This window comes from Culex pipiens, chromosome 2 (genome assembly GCF_016801865.2).
Source record: "Culex pipiens pallens isolate TS chromosome 2, TS_CPP_V2, whole genome shotgun sequence".
Taxonomy (NCBI): domain Eukaryota; kingdom Metazoa; phylum Arthropoda; class Insecta; order Diptera; family Culicidae; genus Culex; species Culex pipiens.
In genome coordinates this window covers 157811120-157826574 of record NC_068938.1, presented here as the reverse complement: position 1 = coordinate 157826574, position 15455 = coordinate 157811120, and the positions used below count along the sequence as shown (strand labels likewise).

General features: G+C 34.3%; 1 protein-coding gene across 2 annotated transcripts in view; it reads right to left on the bottom strand.

Annotated features, from left to right (window-relative positions):
* The window catches only part of LOC120424759 (putative uncharacterized protein DDB_G0282133), a 509335-nt gene that overhangs the window by 36416 nt on the left and 457464 nt on the right, over window positions 1–15455 (bottom strand). For both annotated transcript variants that reach the window (XM_052708250.1, XM_039588953.2), the window contains one exon: window positions 2587–3022. In XM_052708250.1, coding sequence (XP_052564210.1) covers window positions 2587–3022 — 436 coding nt within the window. The remainder of the gene's footprint in view (window positions 1–2586; window positions 3023–15455) is intronic.

The window sequence follows — 15455 nt, the reverse complement described above, 5'->3', positions numbered from 1 at the left end:
CTCTATAAGCTGATAATTTTTGTAGCTTTTACCAGCGATATGTTCACAAATGAATCGGTAAACAATCAAAACTAGTGCAATCTTCAATACATAAACATTTTTGAAACTCTAAATTCCTCATGTACAAATTTACACCACCTAACAACACGCAATGTCAAGTTGAATATGTATGTTGAGCATCAGTTTTTATAATCTATTCTCCGATAACATTTGTGTAACAAAGCGAGAAAACCAAAGGTTATTTATAGAACGGTTGGCCACGCCCATTTTTTAGAAGATGCCGTCACACGACAATGTTAGATAAGCAGTGAAACAAACAGTGCAATATTGTTTTTATTCAACAAACTGTTTTCGAGTAAAACATTCCAGATGAGAGAACAGCATCTTGGCATATCAGAACTTTGACGTTCAATTACAGCTCATAAAAAGTGTTTTCGAGTGAAATAAAGTGATAAATAGCTCAATATGAAGTGAGCAAGTAAGTTTTTATCAAAAGTGTTCCAACAAAAATTATTTTAATAGTGAAAATCAGCAAATTGGATGGAGTTAGGAGCGAGTGCATATTCCCTATGTTTTGTGTAAAAGTTGGAAAAGAGTGAAGTTGACTGTGTTTTAACACTTGTATGGCACACATCTCATGAGTTACATAAGTCAGTTATACAAGTAGTGAAAAAAACTGATATTTAACTAGTGTTGACATTTTTTCTCGTATGTTGGTTCAAAACAGCTATCTAACTATTATTCAACAGTCGACAAGTTATGAGTGCTACTTGGGTACTGAGATAACAATTCTTTCGGAGTAAATGAATTTCTCGAAAGAAATGTTTAACATTATTTTTGAATAATGCATAACAATGCATCTTTTCAATTATAAATAAAAAAACGTTCAAATTTTGAAGCTCTATCAAAATTTGCAAGTATTTTTGTAATTATTCTATTTCAATATTTTGCAAAAAAAATAGTATCACCCTTTGAAAATAAATAGGTGATTTAATAAATTCTAAGCTGAATAAAAAAGGGTGAATCAAAACCGCAATAAATAAAAATAATAATTACAGCGGTCTCAAAAGAAAAACCTTACCTATTCCACCGTAGGGTGGTTGATACCTTCCTTACAATAACATAGTTTTGTTTTTAGTAAAATAAGAATGTTCAGCCTACAAATTTAGCAAATTTTCAATCTTATAATATCATTTTAAAGTTCTTTAAATTATCCTACAAACGATAGATCACATTATCGATCCGAATATTGCTTTCATCGATATATCTGTGATCCTTTCTCCAGAAAGTGTATAAATAACACTTAGTGCTCATAACTTTTGATAGGGTTGTCAGATCTTCGATGTTTTAGGCTCATTTGAAAGATTTTTCAATTATCAAACTAACGACGGTTTGCATGATGGAGTGATGGAACCGGACACCATTTTCATCGAAATTTTTGAGATCCAGCCTCCAAAAAGTGTATAAATAACACTTAAGTGCTAATAACTTTTGATAGGGTTATCAGATCTTTGATGTTTTGAGTTCGTTGGAAAAATCTGTTAAATACCTTTCTATAGATGACGGATTTTCTTATGTTTCACCCTTTTGCGATCTTCCGAATTTTCTTTAAAATGTTTTTTTTTTACCATAACTTTTGAAGTACTTTACTAAACTTCATAACTAAGAAGTTAATTTTTCGAGTGATTTTATAGCCTTCCCTTAGTAAGGTGAGGAAGGCAAAAAATGCAAATAAATGCACATCGAAATCAACGTTTCGATATGGAAACATTGGTCATAAGATGAAAATTCAGAAAAAATAACTGGAGATGGTTAGGCCATTAGGACCGAGATACGTAGCCTGGTGGTTAGACTTTTGCTTGGTAAGCGGTAGATTGGAGTTCAAATCCCGGCCCGGATCAACACAACTGATGATCTTTTTACTTCTGGATTCGATTGCTTAGTAAAGGAAAGGTAGTGTGTCGCCTTCAATATTTCCTCAAATAATGGGACAAAAACATTGTTGACTTAAATTTAAATTTTCATAGGAAAAACTTGTAAAATCGATTGTAAACTATTCAAAATAGATTTATAACGCTTATTTATGCATTTTCGATAAAAAAAGAATTTAGATATTTAACCGAATAGATGAACGAATTGAATTAATTGATGTTTTGCCAATTTTCATAACTGCAATAAAGTATGAAGCATTTTGTGAAACATTTTGCATCAAAATTTTGAATGTAGTGCTTGAAATTTGTTTTTTTTTTAATTTAGCTGGATATTCATTTACATCGTGTATTCCATACATATTGGTCGGTGAAATTTTTCCCGAACTTTTATCAAATTAGTGACAAGTAGATTTTATTTAACTAAAGGGAATAATTTTTGCTTAGTTACAATGACGATATCTATGTTTAAAAAATAAATTTACAGTACTGTTTTCACTGGGTGTTATAAAAGACAAAATGGAACACTATGTGAATATTTGAAGATATCAATACGGAATTGGTCTGAAGCCACAGCTTTTATAGAAATAATTCTAAACCAGCATTACATCGTTATCACCGCTTCTACAACCAATAAAAATGATTAAACTTCACTCACCTATCCACCAGCCGGCCCTCGCTGAGGCTCCGTTGGTAGTCGGACATGTCCTTGTCTAGATCATCGGCGTCGACCCGCAGGCGGTACGTTTCCCGCTTGTAAAAACCCCCGGCGATTCCGGCCGGCCCCGGGCCAATGCCCCCACCGCCGGCGTCCGCCCGAATCGTGATCGGGACGCCGAGTCCGGTCCGCGGCAGGGTGGCGTCCGTCGTCGAGCAGCCGGAAGTGGCAAAGTGGATGTGCGTCTGCAGGTGGTGGTGGGGATGTTGGTGGTGGTGCAGATTGTTGCCTTTGGCCGCCAGCAGCTGGCGGGGTGCGGTCGCATCCGCCGAGGACACCGTGCGCCGCCGGAAGATCCGCCGCAGGTTCCGCAGCGGGTGGAAGCGCTTGCGGCGGGTTGTGCTGGTGTCACCGGGCTGCTGCTGACCGGCGGGAACTGGAAAATGGGAAGAGAAAGAGGGTGTTTTAAGTTGTGGAATTATCATTTTTAAACTTTTATTAATTCAAGATCAGGATTGCTTGATTTTCATGTTTTTTGCCCTAGCTGTTTGAAAGCATTCGACACTGCAGTTTAACAAGCCAACTACCTATCTTCTTGAGTAATACATAACATTTCCGCTTCAAATGTCCGTAACTCAGCCGTACCTGCTCCAAAGTGAACGCTTGCTAAAGAGGCCGTGAAATATCAGAACTCATTCTTAACATTTCGCAAAAAAAAGTTCAAATATTTCTACGCCACCAGCAATCACTTGAGGGGGTCGTTGCCAAATGTTAAACCTAAGCCGTAATGATATGGTGTTTGCGTCACTATATCGGACCACTTTAGGACACCCTACCCTAGAACAGCCCCGATTGAAGGTTAACCACGCGTGCAATACTGCCCGACAGCTGCTCAACACTTCAACACGACTTCCCATACTTGGCACGGCGTGGTGAATCTTAGGGGCGAACCTGCTTAGAAGCCCCCGCCGAGTCCGGTGGGCGTTTGTAATAATAATAATCATAAAAATGCTACGCCACTGCTGGTGGAGGAATTTACACCCATCGACACCCAGGTTTAACCTTACAAGCCTAATTGACCACTAATAGTGTGCGTCGAAAGAGCTACCAGAGCTGTTTTTTCGAAACTGTTGGGATTCAAATCTTGCCAAACAAGGTGAGACCGACCGATCCATTCAGATCGAGACTTGGCTCATTTGGATTGTTTTGTTATGAATTATAATTAATCCGCCCGGCGAAGGCTCGTCTGACCAGCTGGAGATTAGTTTTCGAAAAATCAAATAAAGAAGACATAAACAACAACCCAAAAATTTGCAACGTCTCACCGCGCGAAATTAAACCGCCGAAAGCTTTTGATTGTTTTATGGTTAGAAAGTTTTTGTGGGGAGCTTTTAGTGGCTTTTGTTTTCCGAAATGGCAAAAATTAACCTCCCCGTCATCATCAGCGTGTGCGTGTGTGCGATGTTGGTTTCACGATAAGACCCCCTTAGGAGGCAGTTGTAATTCGAATCCGATTTTGGAAAAGTGGGTCCAGCTCAACCATCCGGGGGCCAATTTGGGCAACCACCCACCAGGGCGTGTTTGTTGTTGCTGGAGACTTGCTTGTTTTTACAACTTCTTGAGTGAGTCACCGCAATGATGGCATGGGTTTGTGTTTACAAAACGGCTGACAACTGTTCTCGGCTGAGCTTGCGGTGGAGTCAATTGTTTATTTATTTATTATTGTGATCGTTACACTTCTTAACCCTGGCAGTTGACAGTAATTTTAAGTTATATTTATAATATCAGATATAAAATTCATAATCAACAATTTGAATATATTACATCGTCTATTAAATTAAACATGACAAAAAACCTACAGTAAAAAAAAAGATACTGAAAATATTTTGATTGATCAAAAAAAATTAAATGATTTAAGAAGGAATGCTTAAGGAGGTATAAGACTATGTCAAACAAACTAGACAAGACACGCACCTTTTTGGCGTTTGACAGTTTGCCTATTCCGCCATATATTTTTTCGAAAAGTTTGTTTACAAACAGTTTACGAGTTAGGCAAACAAGTTTGCAAGCAAGCATACTGTTTGTCCAAATTTTTACACTGTAAATTTTTAGCTTTTGACAGAAGATATAATGATAATTAAATAGTTTAGCGCCGTTATGTTTTTGGTCCAAATCTTAAACGGGCAGTTAGAAGTAACTAGAGCAGTTCTCTACGGAATCGGCCTTTTTTCTTTAATTTTAATTTTTGTATTTTTAAATCCGGCTGAAACTTTTACGGTGCCTTCGATATGCCCAAAGAAGCCATTTTGCATCATTAGTTTGTCCATATAACTTTCCATACAAATTTGACAGCTGACCATACAAAAATGATATGTAAAAATTAAAAAATCTGTATCTTTTGAAGGATTTTTTTGATCGATTTGGTGTCTTCGGCAAAGTTGTAGGTATGGATATGGACTACACTGAAAATAAAATGAAACACGGTAATATTTTTTTTTGGTGATTTTTAGTTTCACCTTTTGTCACTAAAACTTGATTTGCAAAAAAAAAACAATTTCATTTTTTTTATTTTCTAATATGTTTTAGAGGACCGTAAACCGGGGTGACTTTGATAGGATTTCAATTTGTTTTTTGAATATTTTCCAACAGGTAAGGATTTTCTCAAGATTATTATTTTCAAAACATGTACTGGGGTAAGCCACACAAAGTCCATGCACTATTTTGGAAAAAAAGTTGTTTCAATAGTGTTTAGAAAAAGAGTTGAGTTAAAAATTCTTAGTTTAAATTCCGGGGTGACTTTGATAGTCATAGTTTTTCTTGATAAAATCTACATTTAAGATGTTCAAACTTTATTTGTACGTTAAATGTACCATCACTAAAGAAGCTGATATAGTTATTAAGCAAAAAAATCAATATTTATATTTAGTTAACTAAGTGTATAAGCTTTTTAGCAAACTGCATATAAATTTGAGGTAAAATTGTTAAAAAGTCGAAATTTTACTTGAAATTTGTTAAAACTAGTTTTGTTTATAAAATTATCGATTTATATTGCATTGTATACTGAATTCGAAGCACGAATCACAAGTTTTCACATTTTGTATAAAATTTGTTCTACTGAAAATGCCTATAAATCTGAAGATTTTTTAAAATTGTTTTTCAAAAACACATTTTATTTGTTATTTACAAACTTATTTAACCTTCTCCTAGTGGAAAATTTTCCAAAGAATCCAGAAATGCTTTCCGATTCAAAATCATGTTCATTGAGAAAATTATGACACTTTGAGAAGTTTAAAATAATGACTTTCATCAACATTTTCTTAACGTTAGTAAACTAACTTTTTAAACTTTTCAAAATTTTATGAAAAGTTCTTTTTGAGGTACTTTGAACACTTCTCTACCACGGTCAGTATGATTCTAAACAATTCCGTACGTATTTTAATTGTACTCATCATTTTGCGGAAAAATTGCAAACCTATCAAAGTCACCCCGGCTATCAAAGTCACCCCGTTTTACGGGACATCAAATGCCAACTTTTCAGAAATTTTCAGAATGGGCAAAAAATCTTTGATTGTTTGAATCAATACAATTTTTTCAAACAATCTAAATATTTGTCGCAAAAATTTTTCAACTTCATTTTTCGATGTTAAATCGAATTTGCAATCAAAAAATACTTTAGAGAAATTTTGATAAAGTGCACCGTTTTCACACACTTCGAAAAAATCGTGTAATTTTCTGTCTTTTCAATGCACATAACTGGAGCGTCATATAAGACAGAAAATTACATCTGATTTGAATATTACATGAACCAACCATCAGTCGATATGGTCGTGTAAAATTACACTAAACGTAATTTTGGTTGGAAACCATTCCTATTGGAATTGAATTATCATTATAAGTAAGAGAAAATACATGGATACTGAAATTAATCATTTATTTGAACATTATCAAAACAAAACAAATATTTTTCATGATTTTCGCGACACTTGGCACTTGGCCTGGTTCCTTCTAGCTCTCCGGTTCCGGTTCCGATGAAATCACTTCCTTGACGGCTTGAAAACCCCGAAACTGGCCATCTTCAGCAAACGAAGTAAAGCAATTTGGCCACAACGTTATTTCCATGCTGCTTCTGGTTCCGGATCTTTACGTGGTCAAGAGGTTTCTCCACCTTGGAATGTCACGATTCTTCGAGCTTGTCACGGATTTCAGAAGGAGTCAATCGACATGGCCACTTTAAACGTGTACGGTGGCACCAGCAACCGTTCACTTCCGCATCTCTTGGGTCTTGGCCAAATCTCGTAGAATACCGTTCTAGGCGCTTCAAAAAGTGGTCGTGAGTCATACTGATCTGGAACATTTCACCGTCCAACAGGTTATTCAACATTTTTGTTTTAAAATGGCCTGAAACAAAAAAGATCACTAGTTATATTCCTGGATATTTTGCACACAATACTCCCACCTACCTTTGCCATCGTTAATTATGTCTGCTCAATTGAAAACTGATGGAATTCCCGGCCAAATCAAACAAAATCAAGACAAACGGTGGCCTACAATTCTGCGATCACCGCAAACACAACAATCAACATGGCGGCCGTCACGTTGCACGGTCAAGAGAGAAGCATCAAGAGCACGGGAAATTGAGGCAAATCACACAGAATATTACATCAAAAAACACGCTCCAGCTATGTGCATCTTATAAGATGTAATATTAAGTGGATATTGCTTTATTATTAGGTGTTCTTAGGTGGGTTGGATTTTCTTTGAAATTTAGCAATTTCGGAGCAAAACACACGCAATTTTACATCGAAAACTGATTTACATGATTAATAATTACGTCAGATTGGCAATTCCGTTCAATGTAATATTAATCATTTTTTAGTGTGCAAGTTAAAGTCATTAGCTTTAACAATTTTAAAATATGAAACATTCGTGAAATTTTCCGATCTTTTCTAAAACAATATTTTCAAAAAATAAATAAATCAAGACTAACATTTCAAAAGGGCCAGATATTCAAAATTACGCCCTTTTGAAATAACTCGGCAAACATTTTTTGTCCAATCTGGAAATTTTATGTCCTCTAAAACATATCAGAAAATAAAAAATAAAAATAGTGTTTTTTTTTGCAAATCAAGTTTTAGTGACAAAAAGTGAAACTAAAAATCACCTTAAAAAATTTTACCGTGTTTCATTTTTTTCAGTGTAGTCCATATCCATACCAACAACTTTGCCGAAGACACCAAATCGATCAAAAAATTCGTTCGAAAGATACAGATTTTTGAATTTTCACATGTAATTTTTGTATACACAGTTGCCAAATTTGTAAGGAAAGTTATATGAATGAACTAATGATGCAAAATGGCTTCATTGGGCTTATCGAAGGCACCAAAAAAGTTTCAGCCGGATTAAAAAATCAAAAAAAAATCGAATGACCGAAATCTCAGAGAATTGCTTACTATTAATATAATAATTATTAAAGAAAACAAAAGTGTAGGAAAAAGTAATTTTAAAAGAAGTCTGTGCAAGGTATACAAGTTAATAAAAATGTTATTTATTATTTGACTGAAAATAAATTATTTTACTACAAACATATTGAAGTATAACATAAAACGACGTTAAAAATGTGTTGGCCCTTCGCTTTATCAGTAATAAATGACACTACGTATTTAATCTCTCTTGAGTGAACAGGGTATTATTCATCACTACAAATGTAATGATTATTTTCTGATAATTTTCAAATAGAATTGAGAAGATTTTATTTCACTTTTTTCTTTGAAAAATACTGTTTGTTATAAAAACGAATAATTTGAGTATTAAGGTATTACAGTTTATATAAAAGGTTAAGAAAATATAAATATTTTTAAAAATGTATATGCATATGTAGAATCGAAAATAATCCCAGATATTTGATACCAGAAAAAAATATTCTAAAGCTTTTCGAGTGATTTTAGTTGAGAAAAACATTGAACCCAAGAATCTAAAAATTTGGACATTTTTTCAATCTAGTTTCTTTTTGAAATTAAATATTTTTAATAACACAATTAATACAAACGAAAATCATGCTTAATTATGGTTCTATTAATTGGCTACCAAGTAGATGTGATTTTTTGTGTTGAATTCATATGTTTAGTAATTGTGGGAGGCTCAATATATTGCTGCAGAAGATAAAAAATTAACTTCTACTCAAGGGAATGGTAGAAAGAGAGGAATCACAAATCCGTATAAATAATTTCAAGATTTTTCAGGTGTAAACCGAAAACGCGATCAAAAATTAAAGTGGAAGAATAAGACTTTTAATTGCTTATTTGATTGTCGGTGTACAAGACGCCGCACTTTTTAATCATTTTCTGACGTCCATTCAATTTTGTAGTCCAAACCCAGTCATTGAATTGGAAAAATAAAATTCTTTTTCAAATTTTCTTTTCTTGATTTGTGTGCACCTACGTCGAAGACCAAGATTGTTTACTTTTTGCTCTTTGGTCTGACAGTCTTGGTCTGACAGATTTGGTCTGTCAACTTTATCATGGATTTTGGTCTGGTATAGGCGAGGGATAGGACACAGCACCTTCCTGCTTCTACCAAGGGAATGGTGGAAAGAGAGGAATCACAAATCCGTAAATAATTTCAAGATTTTTCAGGTGTAAACCGAAAACGCGATCAAAAATTAAAGTGGAAGAATAAGGCTTTTAACTGCTAATTCAATTGTCGGTGTACAGGACGCCGCACAGTTTAATCATTTTCTGGCGTACATTCAATTATGCAGTCCAAAACCAGTCATTGAATTGGAAAAATAAAATCTTTTTCAAATTTTCTTTCGTTGATTTGTGTGCACCTACGTCGAAGACCAAGATTGTTTACTTTTTGCTCTTTGGTCTGACAGTCTTGGTCTGACAGATTTGGTCTGTCAGCTTTATCATGGATTTTGGTCTGGTCTAGGCGAGGGATAGGACACAGCACCTTCCTGGTTTCTACTTGTGAGATAGCAAGAGAGGAGTCTAAAAAATTCCCAAAAATAGTAAGGGCAAATGAAAGTCACATTTTTCTGTAAACAATTGACAAACCGTAGTTAACTTCACAAAATATAACATCATTTCTGTTCCCTAAATAAAAACATAATTTATTTTGAGTTTTGCGATTTTAAGACACCAGGATTGTTTTTTTTTCATTCTATCTAATTTTTCAATACATTTCCGAAACGTCGCCTGGTGGGCGTCGGTGCTGATAAGTTTAAACTCCGGTTTAGTTTTAAATTTTTTACGGGTAATTCCGGGAATTTAGAGGATTTTTTTCCTGGGATGGACATTTAGACTTTCTAGTAACAATTAATTTATACAAATGGAGAGAAACTTTTGTAACATATTGTCTTATGGATTTTTAGATATTTCCAAGACAGAAAGAATATTTTTAAATTCTGATTAAAACATTGATTCAATTTACTGATTTAAAAGTAAGATTCTTCCACAAATATAATCAAGTGAGAAAAATTTGATTTCGATGAACCATTGTGATCGTATCAAGATAGAATGAATAAGAAAGCCGCAGAATTGTAGAAATTGATTATTGATATGGGTAGATATTTAAAAAAAAACATCGAATACATCATTGACCCTTACTCTGCAAACAAGCATTAGTTTATTTGTCGAATCTTAGAGAATTACTCGGCACAGGGTTAATGCAACCCAGCTTGGTGTACTCACGACCAAGTGTTCATCTGGGAAGAAGGTGACTGCGCGCAACTTTTCTCGCCTCATCCAGCTGCCCATCAATATTAATACGATTTAACGCGTGATGTCATTTGTACCAATAAACGAGCAAAGGTTGAAATATTGGGATGGCGAGTAATGACTTCATCCCTCGAGACGAATTAACACCTTTGACCGCATTGTTATTGACTTAAATAAGGTAAAGCTTCAAGTCATAGATCATTCTACGCAATGAATCGACGTCAATATTTTAAAATGATTGATTACTTTTTCAACTTTCACAAATTTGCAAATAGGGAACCTGCTTCAACTTTTCCCAGTGAAATTTATAAAATAAACCTTGTTAAGCCATAATCCAGAGGCATAAATTGACCAATTGCACTCCTCCATCGGTTGGCCATATCTGGACGCCCTGTGGCCCCCTCCATCAGCCGTGGCAGCCACGATTCAGATTTGATCATCAAGGCCAATTGTTTTCGCATCGCGTACCCGGGTGAGATTCGATAATTTTGCGCTGTTGCACCGGGCCGAATTGGACAACCGCGACGGTGTGATAACAACCAATAACCACCACCCGACGCGAGTAATTTATAAACACACACGTACACATAATATACAAAGTGAACTCGCATCGGCGAAGATAAGCTCACGGCGCGGTGACGAGGAAATAACCCAATTTTGGTTGAATTGGCGGTGAGCTTTTGCTTGTATGTAAGGGGTTGTCTATACTTTGCTGGATGACCATAAAAGGATCGAAATCGGGGATTGCGATTCGTTTGAAAGGGTTATGAATGGAGTGGGCTTGAATTGAAAGGCTAAGAACAGGATGTTTGAAAATATTGAATGGGCAATTGAACTTGATACGACAAACTAACCAGAACGTCATAGACATGCTCTATCTGCATCTTAGTACTTTTACAAAAATTATGCCATGTAGCCTGACAAAAAGTTGAACAAAAAGTTTTGAAAAGATTGAAATTGAAATCGAAAAAAAATTGACGATTTTTGGAACATTGCAATGTTTACAAATTCAGAAAAGGAAATATATGTCTTTAGAGGAACTAAATTGAAGTTTTTTTTACGACTTTAATTAGAAAGTTAAATTTGATTTGAGGGAATGTTTTTTTTTTCAATTTAAGGAGGATAAAAATAATTGATTATCCCATCCAAATTCAATCAACAGTTTTTCTCTTATCTTTCCCAATATCAACAAAGTAATTTAGTAATTTAATCGAAACAAGCATTTTCCTTCCTACCATCATCTCAGCCCAATCGTCAGCCTTCACTATAATTACCATCATCTTCATCAAGATTGAAACAACAATATCAGACCCAGCCGGTTTCGGTTGGGCATTCCATCCTCAATTTCTCACCCAGAGGGGGCAACTCCTCGAAAAAAAATTCAGCGAAGAAAGTCAAATTGTGACAACTAGACGCTTGCACGCACATACCTCTGTCTGATCAAAACCTGGGAAATCACGCCACCCGTTGAAGTCTCCTCACCGAAAGTTGAGCTTTGGAGTCAATGTTGAAGATCAGCGCTCCAAATGCATCTAGATCAAGCACAAGTCTCACTTTCCGTCTGACACTTTGCACTGGTTGGGGGAGTCGCACTTCTTCTTCTGTTTTTTCTTCTTATTTGTTAAACCATTGTCGGGTAAACCATGGGATATTTTCTCAGCCCTTTCTTGAATCGCTGAGATTGAAAGCTTCTTCAGTGAATTTTTCCCTTCAACATGAACAAACGCCAACTTGCGTGCAATTATTCGTTTCCCGAACTTTTTTTTGCTTCTTCTTCAGATCTTTTGCTCACTCTTTGAACTATTCGTGTTAAGGCAGCAAAAAAAATGAGAAGAAGAAAAATTCACGCGAAAGTCACTTTGAATTAACCCGGCAAAGCTCTTTGTATTATGTCTTCCTCTTCTTCATCATTTTCTTCATTTTCCGCCCAGCGAGTAATTATTCTTCACTCAAGGTTTAAGGCCCAGCGCGCGCTTATTCAGGAGTATTTTTTTTCACACCCATTGAGGCAGTGAGGAGAATTGGAATTTTCTCTCACCCTCCCCCAGACTACCGGCGGCATACTAACACACTCTCGGGAATGTCTAGCCGGTTGGGTGTGTGGGATGGGTCTAGGGGGTGTCACTTGTACCTGTAAGCCCAGCGGGCTTTACGGAGTCTGCAATGGGCTATTGTGTTCCAATGGGGGGTAGGTACTTAGACACCTTCTTATCGGAGATCGAATTGGAAATGACCTTTGGAGATGGTGGGTTTTTAGGTGTTGCTTAGATAGTCAATTTCAAAAGAAGATGTGACTTTAATCAAACCCTGCCATTAATGGGGTAAATTTGAATAATTTCCAATATATAAAAGTTTTTCAACGATTTTAGTTCTTTTAAAGTCCAAGATAGATAAACAGCAATACTATCAAAATACAGTTTTTTTGTAATTACCGTAAAACGGGGTGAATTTGATAGGTTTGCGATTTTTCCACAAAATGAAGAGTGCAATTGAAATACGTACGGAATGGTTTAGTATCATACTGACCGTGGCAGGGAAGTGTTCAAAGTACCTCAAGAAGAACTTTTCATGAAATTTTGAAAAGTTTAAAAAGCTAGTTACTATAGTTAAGAAAATGTTGATGAAGGTCATTATTTTAAACTTCGCAGTGTCATGATTTTCTCAATAAAATGATTTTGAATCGAAAAACGGAATGCATTTTCGGATTCTTTGGACAATTTTCCACTAGGAGAAGGTTAAACAAGTTTATAAATAAAAAATAACATGTGTTTTTGAAACACAATAAAAAAAAACTCCAAATTTTAGAAAATTTCAGTTGAACAAATTTCATGTAAAATGTGAAAACTTGTGATTCGTGCTTCGAATTCAGTATAAAATGCAATACAAATCGATAATTTTATAAACAAAACTAGTTTTAAGAAATTTCAGGAAAAATTCCGACATTTTACCTAAAATATATAGTTAAATGTAAACATTGATTTTTTTTTCTTAAAAACTACGTTAGTGATGGTACATTTAACGTACAAATAAATCTTAAATATGATTTTAACAAGAAAAACTATGACTATCAAAGTCACCCCGGAATTTAAACTAAGAATTTTTAACGTAACTTTTTTTCTAAACGCTATTGAAAAAACTGTTTTTCCAAAATAGTGCATGGACTTTGTGTGGCCTACCCCAGTACATGTTTTAAAAATAATAATCTTAAGAAATACCTTACCTGTTTGAAAATATTCCAAAAACATGGGAATCTTATCAAACTCACCATTATTTACGGTACTTGGATAATGATTTTACAGAAGCATAAACATTTATTTCTTGATCTCAAATATAAAATTTACAAAATAAGTTGAAATCCAAGAGCACAAGAAGTTGAAACGATATTTGCATTTTACAAATCAAAAATGAAGAGAAAAAAATATCCAAATAAAATAAATTGATGACAAAATTGGTAGTTGAATAAGAAGTATTTTTTTGCGCAGAAAAAAAAACCCAATCCGTAAAATCTGTTCAAAACAAAAAACAAAGTTATAACTTTTTGTAAGATTTTTAACATTTTATGCATCTAAAAGTTCGCCAAAAATCTATTTTTCAACCAATTTTTTTAACTTTAATGATCCACTATACGCGAACATTTTTTGCTTCGACTTTTTTTACGGAAATTGTCATAACTCTAAATAGAAAACAGTTAGAGTCCCAAGTCCTGTAGAAATGTTATGCAAAGTTAACAAGACCTAAACTAATCTGATTGTTTTACATAATAGTTTATCCAAAAAGCCAAAAAAAAAACTTGCAAAAATAGCTATTGTGAAAATGTGAAAATGCAAAAAAATGAAAAAAAATTGGTAGTAGAGGATTAAACAGTTTGATGGTACAAGGAAAAAACCTGACTGTTACATCGTAAATAATGTAATGCTTTTGTAAGTCATTAATAATCAAAATTTAATGCGATTTGATTTAAATTTGCAACGAATCATACGAAAAAACATGATTTTTTTTATGCATATTTTATTCTAAATCCTTTTGCAGACAATATTTTAGAGTACGGGTCAAAATGTACATCAATAGTACCCGTGATTTCAAAAAACACATCTCGGTGCAATGTCAAAGCTATTCATAACTGTATCGTTATGGTAAAACGCACATCTTGCTCAAAATAAATAATTTTTTAAGCGATTCGTTCGTTGAAAGATTTAGTTTTTGAAGATCTTTGCTAATATTCATTTAATTTAAATCTGTCTCGATTAAAAAAAAACTCAATTTACTATAAATCATACAAATTTTACGAAGAGAATGAAAAAGATAAAAAAGATAAAATTATTTTTGCAATAAAAATGTTGCAAATACTAAAAAAATCCAACATTAAAAAAAAGAAAACATCAGAGACTCACATTTGAATTCGTTTTTTTTTTCATGATTTATTGCTAACAACAAGAATTTACCAAAATAATTAAGACAACAGTCTTAAAACCGTAACTGAACCTGAAATTTGGAATAAAAATTAAAAATATGTTTTATTTAAAATTTGTTTACAAACAAAACTGACAGCATTGATGATTTTTAAAACATTGACGATGTAATATCTGGTTGTTTCGATTCCGTTACAAAAAAATAAAATAAAAGTCTTCACACAAATTCGGAAAACCTACAAACATGGAATGCTATTATGGCATTTTGTCAATATAAGACAGTAGGCATCTTTTGTTTTGGCGTAATTGTTTTCAAAGGCTTCTTAAGGCTGTTTTCTTAGAAGTAAAATATTACTGATTGCGAGATAGAATCACGATTCTTCTTCGCTTCGACTGACAGGATGTTAAAGCCGCCAAATTACCGCAGTGTAAAAATTTGCAAGTTGAACTAAAATTTCGTGATGATTTGACTGTCAACTTGGTTTGTTTTCAATATTTTCCAAAAAAAAAAGTCAGCTGAAAACTCAAGGCAACAGCCGAAAATTTGTTCAGCGGTCATATCAGCGCGTATGAACTCTTATTATTGAGCAGTTCTCTAGGATTTCGGTCATTCGATTTTTTTTGTATTTTTTAATCCGACTGAAACTTTTTTGGTGCCTTCGGTATGCCCAAAGAAGCCATTTTGCATCATTAGTTTGTCAGTGTCTTGCGAACCTTCGTGGTGAACGGACACTAGAGCTGC